Source organism: Salvia miltiorrhiza, chromosome 5 (assembly GCF_028751815.1).
Source record: "Salvia miltiorrhiza cultivar Shanhuang (shh) chromosome 5, IMPLAD_Smil_shh, whole genome shotgun sequence".
NCBI classification, from domain to species: Eukaryota; Viridiplantae; Streptophyta; class Magnoliopsida; order Lamiales; family Lamiaceae; genus Salvia; species Salvia miltiorrhiza.
Genome location: NC_080391.1, coordinates 41,907,412 through 41,927,667, shown reverse-complemented (window position 1 = coordinate 41,927,667; position 20,256 = coordinate 41,907,412). Strand labels below are relative to the sequence as shown.

At 37.1% G+C, this 20,256-nt stretch overlaps 2 protein-coding genes across 3 annotated transcripts; one reads left to right on the top strand and one right to left on the bottom strand.

Moving 5' to 3' along the window:
* The first annotated feature begins 10,959 nt into the window (after positions 1-10,959).
* Positions 10,960-13,288, top strand: LOC131024614 (uncharacterized protein At1g26090, chloroplastic). Of its 2 annotated transcripts, none has more exons than XM_057954125.1 (7): positions 10,960-11,411; positions 11,621-11,767; positions 11,851-11,925; positions 12,040-12,227; positions 12,305-12,476; positions 12,557-12,967; positions 13,036-13,288. In XM_057954125.1, exons 1-7 carry the CDS (start codon positions 11,166-11,168, stop codon positions 13,165-13,167), a joined length of 1,371 nt encoding a protein of 456 aa, XP_057810108.1. In that variant the 5' UTR covers positions 10,960-11,165; the 3' UTR covers positions 13,168-13,288. The 2 variants fall into 2 exon arrangements, with proteins under 2 accessions (XP_057810108.1, XP_057810109.1); XM_057954126.1 differs by having other exon boundaries at positions 10,981-11,411; positions 12,557-12,935.
* Positions 13,289-14,413: 1,125 nt separating this feature from the next.
* Positions 14,414-19,579, bottom strand: LOC131024613 (uncharacterized). The gene is made up of 11 exons (XM_057954124.1): positions 19,152-19,579; positions 18,981-19,067; positions 18,680-18,856; positions 18,327-18,409; positions 16,380-16,468; positions 16,182-16,285; positions 15,994-16,093; positions 15,839-15,914; positions 15,615-15,729; positions 14,801-15,332; positions 14,414-14,689 (listed from the first exon to the last, which is right to left on the bottom strand). The coding sequence occupies exons 1-11, from the start codon at positions 19,411-19,413 to the stop codon at positions 14,602-14,604; spliced, it is 1,713 nt and encodes a 570-aa protein (XP_057810107.1). The 5' UTR covers positions 19,414-19,579; the 3' UTR covers positions 14,414-14,601.
* Positions 19,580-20,256: the final 677 nt, after the last annotated feature.

Below are 20,256 nucleotides of genomic sequence, written 5' to 3'. Positions count from 1 at the left end.
ACGGCCTCTTTTCTCAACTAAGGGCTATAAGGGTGTGTTTACTTCTAGAAAATGTTAGAAAAATTATATTTTCCATCATTTTCACATGTTTTTTATGATGGATAATTTTATTCGGTCAGGATGGAAAATTTATTCGGGCAGCCCTTTTTCACTCATTTTCTCACAAATATTGGATAATATTATCCTATTAGGAGGATGTGAAAATATATTCCAACATTTCAATTTGTTTATCCATCTATTTCTAACAAAGTAAACACATGATAAAAAAAAAGGAGAAAAAGATAATATTATCTCACATTTTCTTATCCATCATTTTCAAATGAAAATTTTACTACCAAAGTAAACACACCCTAAAAGAAAACAAAACGTGAAAATCGAATAGGTGTATAAATATCATCTCTTAAAGGGTTAATTGCATTTGCGTGGAATAAGTAAATTTAACATTGGGTTAATTGCCTATAAATACACGAACTATACTCAAATTTTGGTTTTTGACCAAATCTATTTTTTTGGTCAAAAAATACATAAACTTTTATATTTTTTGAATTTGACCGGAGTCGAAAGTTCGTCGGCTAATAGATTGATTATCTGAATTCTGATGGGCAATCCGAAGGTACCGTTGGAAAGCTCTTAATGTTATCTTTCTAATGATACTTATATTGTTGGGTTTTGATAATTGAAAGTAGTAAAAAAATGGCATGAAAGTCGAGGTCACGAAACTCTATATTTTTTTCCTTTTTTCGACCATTTTCTGTTGCCAAAACCCAACAATATAAGTATCATTAGAAAGACAACGTCAATAGCTTTCTAATTGTACCTTCAGATTGACTATCAGAATTCAGACAATCAAGTTATTGGCCAACGAACTTTTGGGTCATGTCAAATTCCAAAAATTTAAAAATTTATGTATTTTTTGACCAAAAAGATATATTTGATTAAAAACCAAAATGTGGGTATAGTTTATGTATTTATAGGCAATTAACCCTTTAACATTTAGCTTTTAGCCAAATATTTTGTTTTTATCAACTAAATATATAAATTTTGATGTTTTTGAATTCGACCTGAATTAAAATTCCGACAATATTTAATTCTACATGAACACCGAAATTTTATGACATGACTTTTTTTATATATAAATTAGCAATGACGGAGAAGAAAAGAAAAAATGTTTCAACGTCCACTTAGCATTAAATGTGATAATAATTTCAATTCGGTCAGATTTCAAAATGTTTAAAATTTATATATTAATTGAAAAAATAAATAATATTGTCTAAAACTTATAAAGAACAATTTAAGTATAATTCATGCATTTGCAAACAATTGATCATTTCTTAAATATATTTTCATTCTACTAAAAATTACTCCCTCTGTCCATGAAAGAACTTCCTAGGAGGGAGTGGCACGGGTTTTAAGAAAAAATATTATTGAGTATATTGAGAGTGGATAAAAGGTAGTTGAGTGTATTGGAAGTGGTGAAAATGTGTTATAATTAATATTGGGAGTTGTGAAAAGTGAAAAGTGATAAACATGCATTTTTACCTCTTGGTGTGTCATTTTTGATGTTTAGTTATGAGGATTTTGTGTGTTTGATGGTCTATTTGAGCTTATATTCGTTTATGGTCAAGAACTTGTTACTTGCTTGTGTTTGAACGAATTTTCAGAAATAATGAAGCAGAATTTGGAAGAATTGGCTGAAATACAAGTTGTAGTTCGTCTCGATAGGAGTTCGTGAGCACAAACGGATCATAAATCGGAGTTCGGACGAGGGAGAACGAGCCAAAACAAAATCGCTGCGCAAAGCTGTCAGAAGTTCTGTTTCCTCGCGCGGGCTGGAGGCGCGGCCGCGCGACGTGGCCGCGCGAGTCGCCGTTTTTCCGCCCAAAATTCGTTTTTTTGTGATTTTGGGTATTTTTGAGAGCTACAAGACCTAGGGCATATAAATACTCCCCAAGAACTTATTCTCTGCAACTTCTTTTATCATCTTTAATCATATTTTACTTTTCCTCAGAGCTGAGAGAGACGGAGAACGGAGACAGAGCAAGATTGAAGATTCTCAATTCTACTACGGTTTTTCTTGTGGATGTTTATTTATTTTATTGAGAATTGTATTCTAGTTCATATGTCTATGTGTGGCTAGAATTTCCTTTTCCCAGGGTTTAGGGAGTAAACATGGTTTGAATTTCTGACTGTTTGATTCAATTAATCAAGATTGTTATTCCTTTCTATGTTCTTGTTTTAATTATTTGCTTTATTGATTGGCCACCAATTTAGCATAATCATAGGTTTTAATTTGAGATCGGGAGACGATAATTATTACCTGAACTAAGAACAAAGAACACATATATTTAATTCTAAAGGGAATTGATATTTGTGAGGGCGTTAATCCTATGAGCTTTTAGGAGTTGCATGTTAGAAGTGCGATCCGGGGACGGTAGCCTTGCATGTAATCAACGGTTTGTATGCCATGGGAGTGGGTATAGACTAGTTTTGAGATTGCCTTAGGAATCATCTCATTAATTGAATTGAACATGTTAGTTAGGAGAATCTGTTGAAACCTTTGCCTTGGGAAATCTTCTCTTATTTGTTCCTCTGTTTCGCAGCTTGATTTATTTTCTTTCCTGCTGTTTACTTATTTAGTTTTTAAAACCAAAACTCTTAATTTCGTTTGTCCAGATAGAGTAGGATAATTTAGGATAGGAATTGGTAAATTCAGTCTCTGTGGAATACGACCTTGCTTGCTACTGTACACAATTACACCCGTACACTTGCGGCGTGTTAAAATAAATTAGCGAACAAGTTTTTGGCGCCGTTGCCGGGGACTGATTTTTATCAGTACTTTCTGTTAATTATTTGATACTAATCTGGATTTTTATTTCTGTTTATTTAAATTATGTTCTTTATTTTTTCCTGTGGTCCTTATTTTTGGTTCTGAAGTTTGCTAGGTAGTTCTATGGCTACCGTAGAAGAAGTTCGTGCTCTCAAGGAGCAACTGCAGCGTTTGATTGAGGCGCAGGAAAACCACGAGGCTCGGAAGCAACTTCCCATCAATGAGGCGTTCACTCCGCAGTATCAGTATTATGAGCCTCCCAGAGTCAACGCAAATAATTTTGAGCTCAAGACTGGTTTGATCACGATGGTGCAGCAAAACCAGTATGGAGGTAAAGCCGTGGAGGACCCAAATACGCATCTAGCGCAATTCTTGGAGTTGTGCAGCACCGTCAAGATGAACGGAGTCCCAGATGATATCATACGACTCCGTCTTTTCCCATTCTCACTCCGGGATAAGGCAAAGTCATGGTATCAAACTTTGCAGCTGGGAGCTAATCCGGTATGGAGGGATGTGGCGGATCTTTTCCTGCGGAAGTTCCATCCTCCCGGGCTCACATTGAAGTTAAAGATGGAGATCCTCCAATTCCAACAGTTCGATGGAGAGACACTGGCAGAGACATGGGAGAGATACCAGGAGAAGCTGAGGAAGTGCCCGTCCCATGGCTTTGATGAGGGGACTCTGGTGGTCATGTTTTGTAACGCTTGTGGGGTGCGCATCAGGATGTTCATGGATACAGCTGCAAGGGGCTCATTGCTCAAGAAGGGAAGCGCAGAAGCGATGGAGATCATAGAAAGTATGGCAGCTACCAGCTACCAATGGTCGTCCGAGAGGGTGCAGCTGAAGAAAGTTGTTGCTGCTTCCAGCTCAGATCCCATGGCATTGATTTTGACTCAGCTGGTAGAGATGAACTCGAAAATCAATGCTATGACTGTTGGCAATTCTGAGCCAGCTGTAGAGATCCCGACAGGCGTAGAAGACGTCAACTACATCAATGGCAGAAACTATGGGAACTTTCAGCATGGGCAACAGGGTGGATACAATAGTGGACAACAGTTTCATCATGGAGGGCGTCCACATCCCAATTTGGCTTATTGGAATCCCAACAATGCAATCCAACCTCCACCAGGCTTCTCTGTTACGAATGGAATCATTAATGAAGAGAAGAAGCCAAATATAGAGGAGCTGATGATGAAGTTCATCTCCAAGGCAGATGAGAGGATGGAAAAGCTAGAGTCTAATGCCGTTGCTGTGGGGACTCAAATGAAGATGTTTGAGACCCAATTGGGTCAAATATCCACCGCCATCAACAAACTCCAACAGTCGGGTAACCTTTTAAACAATGCCAAGGTGAACCCAAAGGAGCAGTGCATGGCCATTGGGTTAAAGAGTGAAGTCACCTCAGATTGCAGCCATGGATATCGTGAGATGGAGAGACCAGAGCTATCGTGGAGAGTCTGGGAGGAAGGCCGACGACTTCCACCTCATCTGCGTCCTCCTGGGTGGATGCCGTTTCCCCAGCATCATTTTAAGATGGTTGATCTGCCGAGCGGGACTACACAGGAAGGGGCTATGACGGCAAAAGAGGAGAGCGCACGACTGATGGAGGAAAAAGTTGAGGAGGTCGCTGTTGAGGTTTCTGGCAGAAAGAATGATGAAAAGCAAAAAACTACTTCGCCAGCAACTGTGGCCATTCCTCTCCACAAGCGCCATAAGAAAGAGAGGGTGAAAGAGCAGTTCTCCAAATTCTTAGAGATCTTCAGGAAAGTACATATTAATATTCCATTGGTGGAAGCACTGCAGGAGATGCCGCAGTATGCTAGATTCCTGAAGGACATTATCTCGAGGAAGAGGAGGCTGGGAGAGTTTGAGACGGTGAATCTCAATGAAGAATGCAGCGCAATCTTGCAGAGGAAGCTGCCGGCGAAGGTCAAAGATCCGGGCAGCTTCACACTTTCCTGCATTATTGGAGGCCAGCATTTCAGAAGGTCACTCTGCGACCTGGGGGCGAGCATAAATCTCATGCCTCTATCTGTTTATCAGCAGCTGGCGATTGGAGAGTTGAAGCCGACATCTATGAGGCTGCAGATGGCAGACAGGTCGGTCACTTATCCTCGTGGGATTGTGGAGAACGTGCTCGTGAAGGTGGGGGATTTTATTTTCCCTGCCGATTTTGTGGTTTTAGACATTGAGGATGACAACAAAATCCCGCTGATTTTGGGGCGCCCGTTTCTGGCAACGGGAAGAGCTTTAATTGATGTGGAGAAAGGAGAGCTCATGCTGCAAGTTCATGATGAAAGCCAAACCTTCTATGTCTACGAACCATGCCGCATCCACAAGGACGAAGTGCCCAAACAAGCAAAGGATCCAGGAAAGGTAAGAGTTGATGCTCATAATACTTTTAATGAGGATCAGTTTTTTTGGCAGGATCCAGGTGATCAGAATTCGCAGGAAGGGAGCATGGCTGGCAAAAGTGGAGCAGGGAGCAGCTGGTCGCAGCACTGCTTGTACCAGCCTCCTTGAAGAGTTTGATGTTCTGTCGAGCTAACGACGTTAAAAATAGCGCTTATTGGGAGGCAACCCAATTTTTGGTCAGTTCGTTTCTTTTCGTTTGTTAGTTTTTTTTGTGCCCCACAAATCCTTTTCAAACTTATTCTCCTTGGCGGTGAATAAGTTTGGGGGGATGTGTCTTTGTGGGTGCATTGTTTCTTTTTAGTTGTTTTTGTTTGTGTCGTCGTTGAGTTGTTTAGTCTTGCTTGGGTGGTTTCTCTGTGATGTTACCTTGATGAAGATGTGAGTAGTGTAGAGATTGGTTAGATAACTGGCTCATGATGATTTCTGCTTTAAACTTGTGAAATTGCATGCGTTTGTGTTGATATTGTTGTGATTGAGCATGATTGATGAATGATAAGCATGGTCTCTATGTGTTTGCAATCAATGAAATAAGCTGTGAGATTTGAGCCTTGACTGTCATTATTTTTACAGTCTTATTTCTTATTCTTGAGTGTTTGCTCGAGCTTGCATGTGTCTCACTAGAACTTGTCTTGGTTTCTCCCTCGAGGTCACGTAGTGTGCTTAATAACTTTGAGATGATAGAAGGCCATCTTTGCTAGCCTATTTATCCCTTATTTGTCCTATATCTTTATATGATCCTAGTTCGCCCCCTTTGAGCCTTATTTTTCCATATTCTTTGATTTAGCTATGTGTGGGAGCTTGGACATTATTTGATAGGAGATAATTGGGCTGTGGAGATAAATGATCATGAGTTATGTTTTGTGGTTTTAAATTGAAAATCCTAGTACCCTACAAGTTGTTGAAAGAAAAAAAGAAAAAAAGAAAAAAAAAGAATGGTGGAAAAAAAAGAGAAAAGAATTGGAAAAAAAATGGGTACATAGGATGCATTAGAAAGTCATAATGTCATGAGAAATAATTATTGTGTTGTGGTGGATTATATATTGAAAAATTTGGTTTTGTGGAAGGTGGAGGATAGAATTGAGTAAGAATGCTATAAGGTTGGTGATGATGTTACTTTGATTCGCATCTTTTAGTCACTTAGCCAAATATATCCTACGTTGCCAAAGAGCCCACATTACAACCCTCAATAAAGACCTTTTTGATCTTGATTATAGGAGCACACATTAAGTGGTGGAGAGGTGAGACGATTGACAAGCATATGGTTGAGTACTTGTTTTGCTTGAACTGAGTGTAAACACGTCCATATCTTTGATTGATACACTTGAGAGTTGAGAGTTCTTATTTTCTTTATCTTTTTGGTGAGGATTGCAAGTCATTGAGACCACAATTTGAAGTTTGTCATGAGTGTGATATCTTGATGATTGGAGATACAAATGCATGTTGGTAATTTTGTTGACAAATCTGAAGCCACAATGTTATCCACTTTTCTCTGCGCTCTTGTTGATTCATTCTTGGTTCATCTTTGTTTTGTCCGAGGACGGACAATAGTTCAAGTTTGGGGGGTTGATAAACATGCATTTTTACCTCTTGGTGTGTCATTTTTTATGTTTAGTTATGAGGATTTTGTGTGTTTGATGGTCTATTTGAGCTTATATTCGTTTATGGTCAAGAACTTGTTACTTGCTTGTGTTTGAACGAATTTTCAGAAATAATGAAGCAGAATTTGGAAGAATTGTCTGAAATACAAGTTGTAGTTCGTCTCGATAGGAGTTCGTGAGCGTAAACGGATCATAAATCGGAGTTCGGACGAGGGAGAACGAGCCAAAACAAAATCGCTGCGCAAAGCTGTCAGAAGTTCTGTTTCCTCGCGCGGGCTGGAGGCGCGGCCGCGCGACGTGGCCGCGCGAGTCGCCGTTTTTCCGCCCAAAATTCGTTTTTTTTGTGATTTTGGGTATTTTTGAGAGCTACAAGACCTAGGGCATATAAATACTCCCCAAGAACTTATTCTCTGCAACTTCTTTTATCATCTTTTATCATATTTTACTTTTCCTGAGAGCTGAGAGAGACGGAGAACGGAGACAGAGCAAGATTGAAGATTCTCAATTCTACTACGGTTTTTCTTGTGGATGTTTATTTATTTTATTGAGAATTGTATTCTAGTTCATATGTCTATGTGTGGCTAGAATTTCCTTTTCCCAGGGTTTAGGGAGTAAACATGGTTTGAATTTCTGACTGTTTGATTCAATTAATCAAGATTGTTATTCCTTTCTATGTTCTTGTTTTAATTATTTGCTTTATTGATTGGCCACCAATTTAGCATAATCATAGGTTTTAATTTGAGATCGGGAGATGATAATTATTACCTGAACTAAGAACATAGAACACATATATTTAATTCTAAAGGGAATTGATATTTGTGAGGGCGTTAATCCTATAAGCTTTTAGGAGTTGCATGTTAGAAGTGCGATCCGGGGACGGTAGCCTTGCATGTAATCAACGGTTTGTATGCCACGGGAGTGAGTATAGACTAGTTTTGAGATTGCCTTAGGAATCATCTCATTAATTGAATTGAACATGTTAGTTAGGAGAATCTGTTGAAACCTTTGCCTTGGGAAATCTTCTCTTATTTGTTCCTCTGTTTCGCAGCTTGATTTATTTTCTTTCCTGCTGTTTACTTATTTAGTTTTTAAAACCAAAACTCTTAATTTCGTTTGTCCAAATAGAGTAGGATAATTTAGGATAGAAATTGGTAAATTCAGTCTCTGTTGAATACGACCTTGCTTGCTACTGTACACAATTACACCCGTACACTTGCGGCGTGTTAAAATAAATTAGCGAACAAAAAGTGAAAAGTAAGATGATTATAAGTGGTGGGGTATAGTCCAAAAATAGGTAGGACGTTCTTTTGTAGACGTTCCAAAAAGAAAAGATAGAAAATTCTTTCGTGGAAGGAGGGAGTACAACGCATGGTCAACCCCCAAATCGGTATTGGGAGAGAGAGAGAGAATGAATGAGCAGAGTCCGCCCAGAATGAGCACGCCCACCCCAAACCATTTGAAAGTGTGTGACATATGTCAAAAAATCATTAGTTAGTCATAGTTTTTTAAGTATTAAGATAAAAATATTATATTCGTTCTCTTTTTCAAAAAAAATCAAAATTTATAGTATTTTTTTTCAGTCTGATGAGGACTGAAATATGCACCAGCGCTGTGCTAAACAAGGCTACAGGAATTACTACAGCAACGCAACTCGACTCTCGGTTCGATTAAGGAGCGAAGCTCATGTAATAGGGGCTTGGGCCCAGTTATTTAGGGCTAGTGGGCTAATGGGCCAAATAGGCTCAAGGCCCTTACTTTCTCCCTTTCCTATAAATAGCCCATTTTAGCTTTCATTCGAAAAGGATAGTCACTTTTTCTTAACTCACCACTTGTAAATTGTAAAATATTCTCTCAGTTATAGTGGAAAACCCCCCAAAAACCCCGTGGACGTAGGTCTTCTCGACCGAACCACGTAAATCCAGTGTCGTTTACTGCTTTCTAGTTTAGGTGTTGGTTTCTCGTTTCACCACAGTCTCTACAAATAAACATCATATCGATTGTGTATTTTCAATTTCATATTTCATATTTTGAATGTTACAAAAAGATTATTCTTAGTTTGCAATGTTTTGAATTTTTATTATTTTATTTTTTTGAGTTTTTAGAAATTTATTATTAATTTAATTTATTTTTGACAAAATTGAAAATATTATAATTAAAAGTAATAATAAAATAATATAAAATATTGTGATTGAGTTATTAGAGTGATTATTGATAAAACATCAAAAATAATTGTGATTAGATGGGAAAGAATATTAGTGATGTAGAAAAAAGAGAAATTAATTAAATATTAAATAAATTGAATAGTTAGGTGATTTAACCATTCACAATTATAAGTAGTCTTTAGACATCGTTCAAAAAATAAATAATCCTTAGACACGTTTTCATTTCTGAAAAATGACTAGATTATACTTGTAATATAATTATGTTGCGTCAAATCATTCTTGTGTTAAAAAGAAGAGATTTTGGCAAATAAAATCATGAATTTTAATGTAATTTTTAAAGTGTGGTGAATTAAATTATCATCTTTCTTTTTTGTATTTTCGTCCCCTCTCAATTTTTTCGATCGTTAGAGTGTTGAATTGAACCTTACGTGGATTAGTAAAGACGTTGTTTTTGTGAGGCATCGTTTCAAACAATTTCAATTATAAAAAATTATAAAGGGAATGTATCATGTATTTGCATTATAGTTTTTAGGGTTAATTGCCTCTAAATCCTTTAACTATAGTCACTTTTCGTTGTTTCCCTCAATCTTTGAACTTCCATAAAAAATCATCAACTATTAATTTTTCCCAATTTTCTCATGACGAATTTTTCGACCAAATTCATACACACGTGGAATCGGAATTATCTGACGTGGACGCGCCGGAAAAACTTAATAAAACGATGTCGTATGTATTGTACATAAACGACGTCGTTTTGCGCGTTCTTGTTCAAATAAAATTAGGGTTCTCACTGAAACCCTGTCGGCGGCTGAGAAGCGTCACGATGGTGGTGGTAAGTTTGGCTTTTTTGGCCCATGTTGTTCGGCAGAAAGAGAGACATCAGCGCCAGTGGGTTCTACTCAGTCGGTCGATGGAGAAGGAAGACGGCTGGGCGGCGTTACTGCTGCCGTCGCGGCAAGGTGATCCTCCGGCTAGGCGGCGTTACTGTTGCCACCGGCAAAAAAGAGGTGGCGATTGTCCGCCGCATGAGAAGAAAGAAATTAAGAGAAAAAAGTCGTTGTTTGGGAAGGAGCAACACTGTTGTTTGGAATCTAGACGGCGGAGATCGATGTGGAGTCAATGAGATTTGAGAGGGGTGTCGGGTTGGGGCACGACATCGGCGATGTCCTTGCTGCCAATGCCATAGAGCCGAGACTAATGGAGCTAGGGTTTTTGATTTGGGGGGGTTTTGGTGATCAAGGGTCAGCTGAAGGGAAAGGCGACGCCGGGTTAAGGAGGCGGTGATGGCCCCAACACTGCAAGCACATCGGCGGCCATGGCTATGCAGCGGTAGAGGAGAGAGTAAGAGAGAGGGGAAAGGGTGAGAGTGAGATGGGAAGGGGTTGCCACGTATTGCCAAGTATAGGGTTATGTGTCAATAGTAGAACACGCCGACGCCACGTATTAAGTGAATAACGTCACATTGGATAATTTCGATATCGGATCTGGCCGGAAAATTCGTCATGAAAAAATTGGGAAAAATCAATAGTTGGTGGATTTTTATGGGAAGTTCAAAGATTAAGGGAAAAAACGAAAAGTGACTATAGTTTAAGAATTTAGAGGCAATTAACCCTAATTTTTAATATTCGGCAATTTTATAAAAAATGACTTCGTAACATGAATATTACGTGGCGAACTAATTCATGTAAATTTCAACTCAACATTTCGATGACGGGAAAAAATTGGGGGACGAAATTGTAAAATTAAAAAGATAATTATTTAATTTGCCACACTTCAAAAATCACGTTAAAATTATAAATTTAAAATAATTCGTGATTTTATTTGTCAAAACTCCTAAAAAGAATTGCCTCAATTCCCTTTATATTTCAAAAAATTGAAAATCCTTCTGATATTTGCCCAAAAAATACTTCCAAAAGAAAAAATTCAAAATTACCATCATTCACTTGTCATCCACTCCAAGTGAGGCCATTTTTTTGGCAGAAAATATGAAAATGAAATTGGTGCAGATTTTGTGACAATACAAAGAGTTTGGTGCAATTCTTTAAAGAAAACGCATTTTGATGGCCTAATTTCTAAACTAAATTTCTTCCCCCATTCTCTACTCTCACCTTTAAAATCTTCGCCAATTACTACATTCCGATTCAGCAGAAGAAGAATCAATCAATGGCGTCCTGCCCTTCGCTCATTCTTCCGCGCTCACTCTTCCCGCCTCAAGATTTTCGCTGTTTTTCTCCGGTCAAAACACCTTGGATAAGAAGAGGAAGTAGAAGAGCCGAAAGAGGTGACCCCATAATTATGACTGTCGCCGCCGCCAATGCTGATGCCGGCGATGTTAAACCGGCCAAGTTGGTTACTTTCCTGGGTAAAGGCGGTTCCGGTAAAACTACCGCCGCCGTTTTTGCAGCTCTGGTATGGTTGATTTTCTTGTGTAATCATGGAAATTTAGGGCGCTCAATCGTCTTTTGCAGTTAACTTTTCTTTATATCTAATTAGGTTTGACGCTGAAAGGGTGGATTTGAATTACAACTTGATGAACTAAAACGTGTTCGAATTATAGATTTCTGTTTATGAATTTAAAAATGGTTTTGCTGAATTTAATCCTTACTGTCTGCATCCAGCATTATGCTACATTAGGGCTGAAAACATGTCTGGTGATACAATCTCAAGATCCCACAGCTGAATATCTTCTCAATTGTAAAATTGGATCATCATCACCTGTCCAATGCAATGAAAATTTGTCTGCTGTTAGACTCGAAACCACCAAGGTGCATTTTTCCCCCAATTTTTTGTTTCTGCTTATCCGAATTCGCTGTTCTGATCGTCCAATCAGAAATGTTGTTAAATGCAGATGATTCTCGAGCCCCTCAAGAAGCTCAAGCAAGCTGATGCGCAGCTTAATATGACACAAGGTATTCTTGAAGGGGTAGGTACGTAGTGGCTTCTGTAATCACCTATTATTGTACATGATATTGATTTTTCTTTTCTTTTTGGTAGAAACTTGCTGATCAGTTGTTTTCATGGATCTGTGTTCTTGTAGGTGGTTGGTGAAGAGCTCGGTGTTCTTCCTGGTATGGATTCTATATTTTCTTCTTTGGAACTTGAACGTCTCGTGGGATTCTTCGTGTCTCAGAGGAAGGGTGGGAAAGCAAAGTATGACATAGTTGTCTATGATGGTATAAACACTGAAGAAACTATACGTATGATAGGTGCTACCAGTAAAGCGAGGTTAGTGAACTGATAACCTTTCTCCCTGTCGCCCTTGTTTCCCTTCGTTTGCTTGAATCATGCTGCTTATTGTGAAGATTGTACTTGAAATATCTGAGGATGCTGGCCGAAAAGACTGATTTTGGGAGGGTAGCCGCGCCATCTCTCTTGAGACTTGTGGACGATGCCCTGAGTCTGAGTGGCAATGCTGTCAAGCTAACTGGGAGAACGAGTTCGGAGATATGGGATTACTTAGAACAAACATTGGAGGTGAGTAAGGTTTGTAGATTTAATCTTGTAGGCATTGCAAGAATCTTCTGATACTCTGTGTCTCCATGTTGTTTCTACAGAAAGGGTCTTCTATCTTTGCAGAGCCTCATAAATTTGGCTGCTATCTTGTGATGAACCCTGATAATCCTATATCACTGAATTCTGCATCGCGCTACTGGGGTTGCGCGATTCAAGCTGGTGCACAAATATCCGGTGCATTTGGCATACCTACTCAAAATTCCCCGATGACATTGGCTGAAGCTGTCAAGTTCAGCTTTGCGCCGTTGCCTTGTGCTCTCATTCCACATCTCAAATTCAGCGACCACCTCCACTGGAATGAGATCATGGCTAGTGATGACACTAAACATGCTAGAGAACTACTTTCAGACAGTAGCAACGAGATGTTACCTTCAGTGACATTTGATATGTCCAATAAATCTGTGAATCTATTCATGCCAGGTTTTGACAAGTCAGAGATCAAGCTATTCCAAGTATGTTAGTGATTTTCTTAACATTATTATTTTGGAAGAAAGTTGAAGTTAGTGTTGGAAAATTGCAGTTTAGGGGTGGATTGGAGCTGGTGGTAGAAGCAGGCGATCAAAGGCGCGTTGTTCGTCTTCCTCGTCAAATTCAGGGGAAGGTGGGAGGTGCCAAATTTGTTGATAGGAGACTTGTGATTACAATGCGGTAGTTGTGCACCTTCTTGTTCTTGTTCTTGTTCTTGTAGGAGTAGTATTGTTATGCAAGAGCTCACACTTTGTGTATGTACTTTGAGGCACAACACAAACAATACGATACGACGTTATCAACAATACTCTTGCAAAACCCCATCATTCAAATTTCATGTTAAATCTGCAACAACAATGAAATAAAGGGTTAAGACATCTATATTTATATACTATAATATAAAAAGATTTCTTTTCAAATTGTTCCCTCTAATCTCGAAAAATCGTTAATTTCATCTAATGGAAAAATATTCAATATAAATGCTAAATTAAAGATTATGAGAAAATCTTTAATTCAATATAAAAATTATAAAAAATGATTTTGAAACGAATAAGTTATGATGATTTAAATTTCACAATTAATTTTATTCTCTCTCATTTATCTCTAATGAAAAACATCACTCTTTTTTCATTTTGTTTTTGTTTGTTGATGAAAAATAAATATGCTTTTTTTTTCAAAAAAGTTTGCCTGATTATTTAATTATAATTATTTTAAATTTAAATAATTTTAAATTATAGTATCTTTTAATGCAACTAAGGAGAAGGAAACTTGTATTAATTTTAATATGAATTTGTAAATAAAAAATTAATTATAAATCTAAAAATTAGAATTTAAAATATTATATATATTTATTTAATTTTGTGCATGAATAATTTATTTATATAAACATATTTATCGTTATATTTTTCTTTTTATATTATTCATATTTTTCTTGATTTTTTTTAATTAATTTGAGATTTTTTAAATATGAATTTTTAATAATAATATAGTTTGAACTTTTTAAGAGCCCAAAATTATTATATTAAATGATGATTATTAATTTTATTGTAATAATAGTTTAATGTTATTTGCTCAGAATGAGATTGACTTAAATTATTTTCTTTACAATCTATTATTATTATTATTATAAATCAAATACTAATATAACTATTTTTATTACTAATTAATCTAACTCATAAATAATACTCCCTCGATCCCCTAATAAATATGTATAGTTGATCACGACACATTTTAATAAAAAATTATTTGAAGTATTAATAGTAGAGAAATGATCCCACATTGAGGGTATTGTTAAATAGATTGTGGGTAAATATTTTAATCACGAGGGTAAAACTGTGAAAATTATGTGTGGGTAGGATCCAAAAATAGAGCATAAATTTGGGGGACGTACAAAAAGGGAAAGGTATGCATAAATATGAGGGAGGGACGAAGGGAATAACATTTTTGATACTTTTACATAATTTTAAAAATAATAAAATATATCATGCGTACGGGTATATCATTAAGAAGCAGTCCCCACAGAGCAGAAGAATGGTGATTGTCAGTGCTACAAGAATGCAAAGCTGAGGGTATAAAAAATGGTAAAGTAGCAGAGGATCTATCCTTTGTCAAGAAAAGGCTAACCGTCCCATTTCCACCTTCGACCAGCTTCCTCGAGGACCTTTGCACGAGCTTGGCTTTTTCTTGCTTCATCTTCAACCCACGATCTGCACAAATAGCTTCACACACTCATTCAAAGGCTCCATTAAAAGGGGTTGGATTTGCAAAAGAGTACCATTAAGAAGAAAAGGAACACAAACTAACTGGTAGAGCACTACCTCAATATACGCAGGGCCTCTATTTCAGCTTCCAAAATCGACTTAGCATCGAGCAGCTCTTCATACTTCGCCTGCAGCTCACGCTGTGTATCCTGTACGCCACGCAGCTCGTCAACGTACTTGGCCTTCTCAACACAAAGTATTTCAGACATTTCCGTTACTTCTGCTTTTAAACTAGAAAGCAACTGTTCCTGGCATTCCAAAGCTGCCTTCTGCTTCACCAACTCAGCTGAACCACTCTCTTGAGCAATCTTCTCCTCTTCCAAAGCCATAATGGCTGAACGATAATCCATGTCCACTTCCAAGCCACGATTTCTTTCTTTCTCCATCTTTCGCTCCCAATACTCCTTTATGTCCCCTCTCTCTAGAATTTCACTCCTCAATACTCTTAATTCGAGTTCCCTTGAAAGTTTTTCAGCTTCAAGTCTCGATAGTTCTGCCTGTATGAATTCTGTCACTCTTCCGCATGTCAGTGCAACTGCAGCCTGAGCCGTTGTGCATGGTTTGCTTGGTTGCAGTCGCCTGCTCTGTCCTGTGAAGAATATAATTCAGTCATATCAAAGCCGCAATTCAGATTAGAAAGATATTACATATGCGGAAACAACCTATATTTGGCCGAAAATATTCATTCTAATACTTATCCTAAGTCGATATATCTGGACATAATATAGAACACACATAGCTGAGATGTTATTTTATCCTTCCCTATTATCTCGAGGATGTCAGTATACTTGTCGTAGTAAATCCAGGAGGCAAATGGGAGGGGAACCAAGAACAAATAGGCAAGAACGAAGAAATGGAGAATAGAAATAACCAAAAACTCCTCTGGTTATGCTCTTTCTATCAGCTCGATAGTCCACAAAAAGTTCTAACAATGCATCTGAAGAGATCTCCTTCACATCTAGAAAACCAATGTTCCTCATTGCCATCTGAACTGCAAGAAAATCAGGTTTTAGAGAATCAAAATATCAATTTGATATCGGCATCTAATTTTATGTGAGAGAAGGATAGAGGGTAACTAGGAAGAAGCCTTCCTACCTCTTTATCGATTCCAGACACAACTTCATACTCTATTTTTGCTTTCCAAGTAACCAGATCCTGGCGAGATATGAACCTATCACATCAAATGATATGTTGTTGGTTACAACAAAAATTATGCTTGGGGTAGGGAAGATTGGAGTGTTTTGAGGCACCTTTCCGGAGAAAAATTCATAAATTCTTTGTCTACATTCAGATCTGAGCCGCAGCTTCCTTCTGACAGTTTGCTTCTAATAATACCGGCCTCAGCTAGAGCTAAATGCAAGTTTGACACACAATTCAAACAATTTTTCTAACACAAGAATTCACAAAACAATCGGTTGATAACCCAACTAAACCTTACTTTGAATATTTTCGAAATCAGGGTCTTCAACTCCTACATCATCAAAGGCAGTAATTCTAGATCCACAAATTGCAGCAAATGGATTCAGCCGATGCTTCCTACTCCTGAAACAAAAACCAAAAAGGAAAAAAGAAAGCACTGGTATTAGAATTATTTGACAGTATTCAAATTATGTTCAGAAGATGAGTTTACCGCTACCTCTCCAGCAGTGAATTTGCACGCACTAACCATCGTGCATATTCTCGTCTGGTACATAATTTATCTGCTCTGGCATCATCTTCAATAATCTGTACACCTTGACCAGAAGAGTAAAAAGCACATAGAGCTGAGAAGCTTTACAAGACATGTGAAAACTACATTATAGTGAAGATAGGAAACTTATTACTAGCAAATTAATCCTGGGTGTAAGTTGTGAAAAAAACATGTGTTCATCTTGATTATCCAAGCACAATTCAAGAGCAGTACTCTTAAACCAAGAGGGAAAGAAGAACTGTGCTAGCATCTTACTGTAATTTCCATGATAAGTGCTCAACAGTGGATCAAAAAACTCAACAGGAAGCAGCCATTGTAATTAACTCATGACTAATTTTTTTCACTAACAATCAGAAAAATTGTAATATAGGTAAGGTAAGAGCAGTTATTATGTTCATTTTTTTTTATCGAACACTTATTATGTTCTTAAAGCTTCATCTTCACTAAATGAGGCACTTAACCTGAAAATGTAACAATGAATTCTCACAAAATAAATATACTTATATATCGTGCACTCAAACAAAGAGAGTGTCCCTAGCAAAAGAAATTCTCCAAACAAATATAAAGTTGAAGTATTATAAATCAATGGATGGTAAAATGAATAAACATTCACAATCAGAAGGGTTGTTCCTAAAGGCCTCGACAGATTTTTAATTGGAATTTGGAATTACAAGATCTTTTGTAATTTCAATTGATTCTTTTATCGCATTATGATTGTGTTATTTTACATTGAATTATTATAGACAGATAATACATTCTTGATACGATCCTTGCCAGACTGCTCAAACGAACACGCAAACGGAAGACTTGATAACGAAAGAAAGGAACGATAGATGGGAAATCCCAAAACCTCTGAATCTAACCCACGGAATGATATAGATGAACGAAGTCTCTATACCCCAACGTGATGTTGACGCAGCAACTCGGGGACGATGAATGACACCCGACGAGGGATGGTTGACTCGCCGTTACGTCGATAGATGAATTCGTCTTGGAATTTCAAGAGGAATTCGAAAACTCTCAAGAGAGAAATAAACTCACAAATTTGATTAATAATAGGGTTAATGGTCCCTAATTTTCGTGCATAACAAGCCCTATATATAGGGTATGCGAAAACCTAACCGAACTAGGAGAATAAACATGGAAAATAACTCTTAATCTAATAAGGAAACAAATCTTAGTCAAAACAAGGTATAAGACTCAAAACTGACTCAACTAAGGCTTAATTTCAGTCACCTTAATATAACTCACGAAAATAATAAAATAAAAACAAATAAAAACTCGATTAAATTAGCCCACATATGCAACGTAACTTGGGCCTCCATGGCATGCATCAATTCTGCTTTGCTAGCACTCGAAAAGATCAAGACCGACCAATAGTTCAATCACATTGCACAAAGAAAGAACTGTAGAAAAGATACTCAACTACAAAGAGAAAAGTCAGTAGAGTAATACTGTCAGGCTAAAGCTCCTTTCTTGACATACATGAGAATCATTGACTTCCCGTACTTAGTCATTAGAAATGTCTGTTTCTACCCATTAAAGACATAAATACCATGTCTTTATGGTCCTAAGGCCTTGAAGGGCCAAGAAAGGGGGTCCACAATGTATCCTTCTCTTACAAAATACTCATATACGTTAAGTGCTGATCACAGAAAAATTTGACTCGGTATTACATAGATAATCAACACCAAAATTCCATTTACCATCAGGAAACAATGCTTATTGCCAAAAGTGTGGTCAAATGAACAAAGATATAAGATTTATAATGTGTTAGAAAGAAAGAAAGAAAGAAAGAAAGAAAGAAAGAAAGAAAGGAAGGAAGCCTTAAATAGATGCTGCAAACAATAAATTTTATCATCAGGATTCAGGAGTGATCCACTGAAAATTCACCTTGAGTTTCTTAAGAGCTGAGACAGCTTCTTGCTGAGCAACATCCACAGAAAATGGAACTATAACGTGCTCACGCTTGTGCTCTGCAAAGTATTCAAGCTTATCTCATGAAGTAATGAAGACTGAAGAGTAACTATAATTATCAGATGTGGAAAGCTAATAGAAGGTAGAATCACCACCAGATAAAGAACATTATCACATATTTCTCAATTGAAGTTGTGTAATCTTAGTGCAAAAAAGGTACACTCAATTTAGACACTAAACTTGATCCTTCAAATGTTCATAACAACTTTTTTGAACTGCACTGGAAAAGGCAATATAGAGAATCAACTCCAAAATAGTCACAAAATTACCTGTCACCACAAAAGCATCAGATGCATCAGCCAGTGTTTCCTCAGGCATCTGAGATTCTACGAATGGTACATCATCATTACGAACTTCTTCAATTCCCGTTTCATCCTTGATAGTTAAAGAAGGCACCGAAAACCCGTGTAAAGCACTAAATGGACTTCTGAGTCGAACGCCAAAACCTGATGAAACAAATAAATTGTCAAAACCAATAGAAATACTCAAAAATCAATAATAGCCTCATCAGCTAACTACTAATCATAATAAACCCAATAGCTAAAATCATTATTGAAACAAAATCTCAACCTTTACTAGAGAACCAAAAACAGGCAAGCAAACCAAGAAATGCAGCAACTGATGCTCCCACACCAAATACAGCAAATGTCCGCCAACCTATAATGACAAAACATTTTATAACTAACTGAAAATTTCCCTCAAATTCTAGATAAAATGAAACCTACAAGATCAAACTGTCACCTTTCTTTTCAGCTAGTTTCGGAGCAGGTTCCGCAATGGCCCAACCATTGTAGTCATCAGAACTAACTTTGTCCCAAGAAATCCACGAAAATTGAAGACTCGAGTTTTTTTCAGCAACAGAAGCTGTGAGCGAAATGTGCCTAGGGTTTCTGCGAGTGATGAACAGTGGGCTGCCATGAAAGACGAAGTTGAAGCGATTGTGTGATAAAAAGGTGGTTTGTGAGGGCAAACAGAGCGAAATTGATGGCATTGAGGAGCACATGTTTGAGGGTTTTATTACTCTCTCCAATTGCTTATTTCAATGGTTAATTCATTATTGCGAGCAGGGGAAATGGGGAGAATTAGATGGAATTGAGGCCTGAGGGGGCCAGCAGAAGAAAATGTAAATCATGGAGTTGAGGGTTTAGACATTGTTCCGTTTGTACAATAACCTACCTTCCATTAATACAATGTGAACCTATTTGCTCTATGCAATTCGGTCCCCAGTGTCTCACCAATTTTTCAATTTTCACCCTCAACAATTTCTTAATGCTCTCTTCGCCCCTAAATAATTTTTTATTTTTTCTTTTTAATTCCTTCTCAACAAAATTTATCTTTTCATTTTTAGACTACTAGTACGCCTTCCGTACGATGCGCGGGTCATAATATATATATAATTTTAAACTATGTAAAATATCAAATTATCATTATTTATGAGTTAGATTATTTGGTAAAAAAAATAATTTATAGTACTATTTTTTAATATTATTTGATTTGAAATTATCTATAATAATACTATTATCAACTCAATAAATATAATATTAAATTTAATAAGGAGCATGACTTTGTAATTAATTTAGTATAATAATATCAAAGTTTAATATTAAATATTTTTAATTTTCTTTTCATCTCACAATATACTATGTATCTATGATGTACGGATTCTTCAAAAATTAGCATGCACGGCGAATCGGATTCTTCTAGGATGCGATTCTCTCGGATTCGCACCCGATTCGCCACGTGGCGTATCTTTTAAAACAATTTATGAAAATAAACCGGATTCCCAAATTCCATAAACGAAATTCACGTATCTCGTGCACGAAAGGCCTACACAAGGTTATTTTAA

Excerpts from the sequence above, each read along its gene's own strand:
- LOC131024614 (XM_057954125.1), top strand. The coding sequence starts at position 11,166 with ATGGCGTCCTGCCCTTCGCTCATTCTTCCGCGCTCACTCTTCCCGCCT. Across the intron at positions 11,412-11,620 it reads CCGCCGTTTTTGCAGCTCTG|CATTATGCTACATTAGGGCT; the intron begins GTATGGTTGATT and ends GTCTGCATCCAG. Across the intron at positions 11,926-12,039 it reads CACAAGGTATTCTTGAAGGG|GTGGTTGGTGAAGAGCTCGG; the intron begins GTAGGTACGTAG and ends GTGTTCTTGTAG.
- LOC131024613 (XM_057954124.1), bottom strand. The coding sequence starts at position 19,413 with ATGTGCTCCTCAATGCCATCAATTTCGCTCTGTTTGCCCTCACAAACC. Across the intron at positions 19,068-19,151 it reads GAAACTAGCTGAAAAGAAAG|GTTGGCGGACATTTGCTGTA; the intron begins GTGACAGTTTGA and ends TTGTCATTATAG. Across the intron at positions 15,333-15,614 it reads CATAACCAGAGGAGTTTTTG|GACAGAGCAGGCGACTGCAA; the intron begins GTTATTTCTATT and ends TATTCTTCACAG.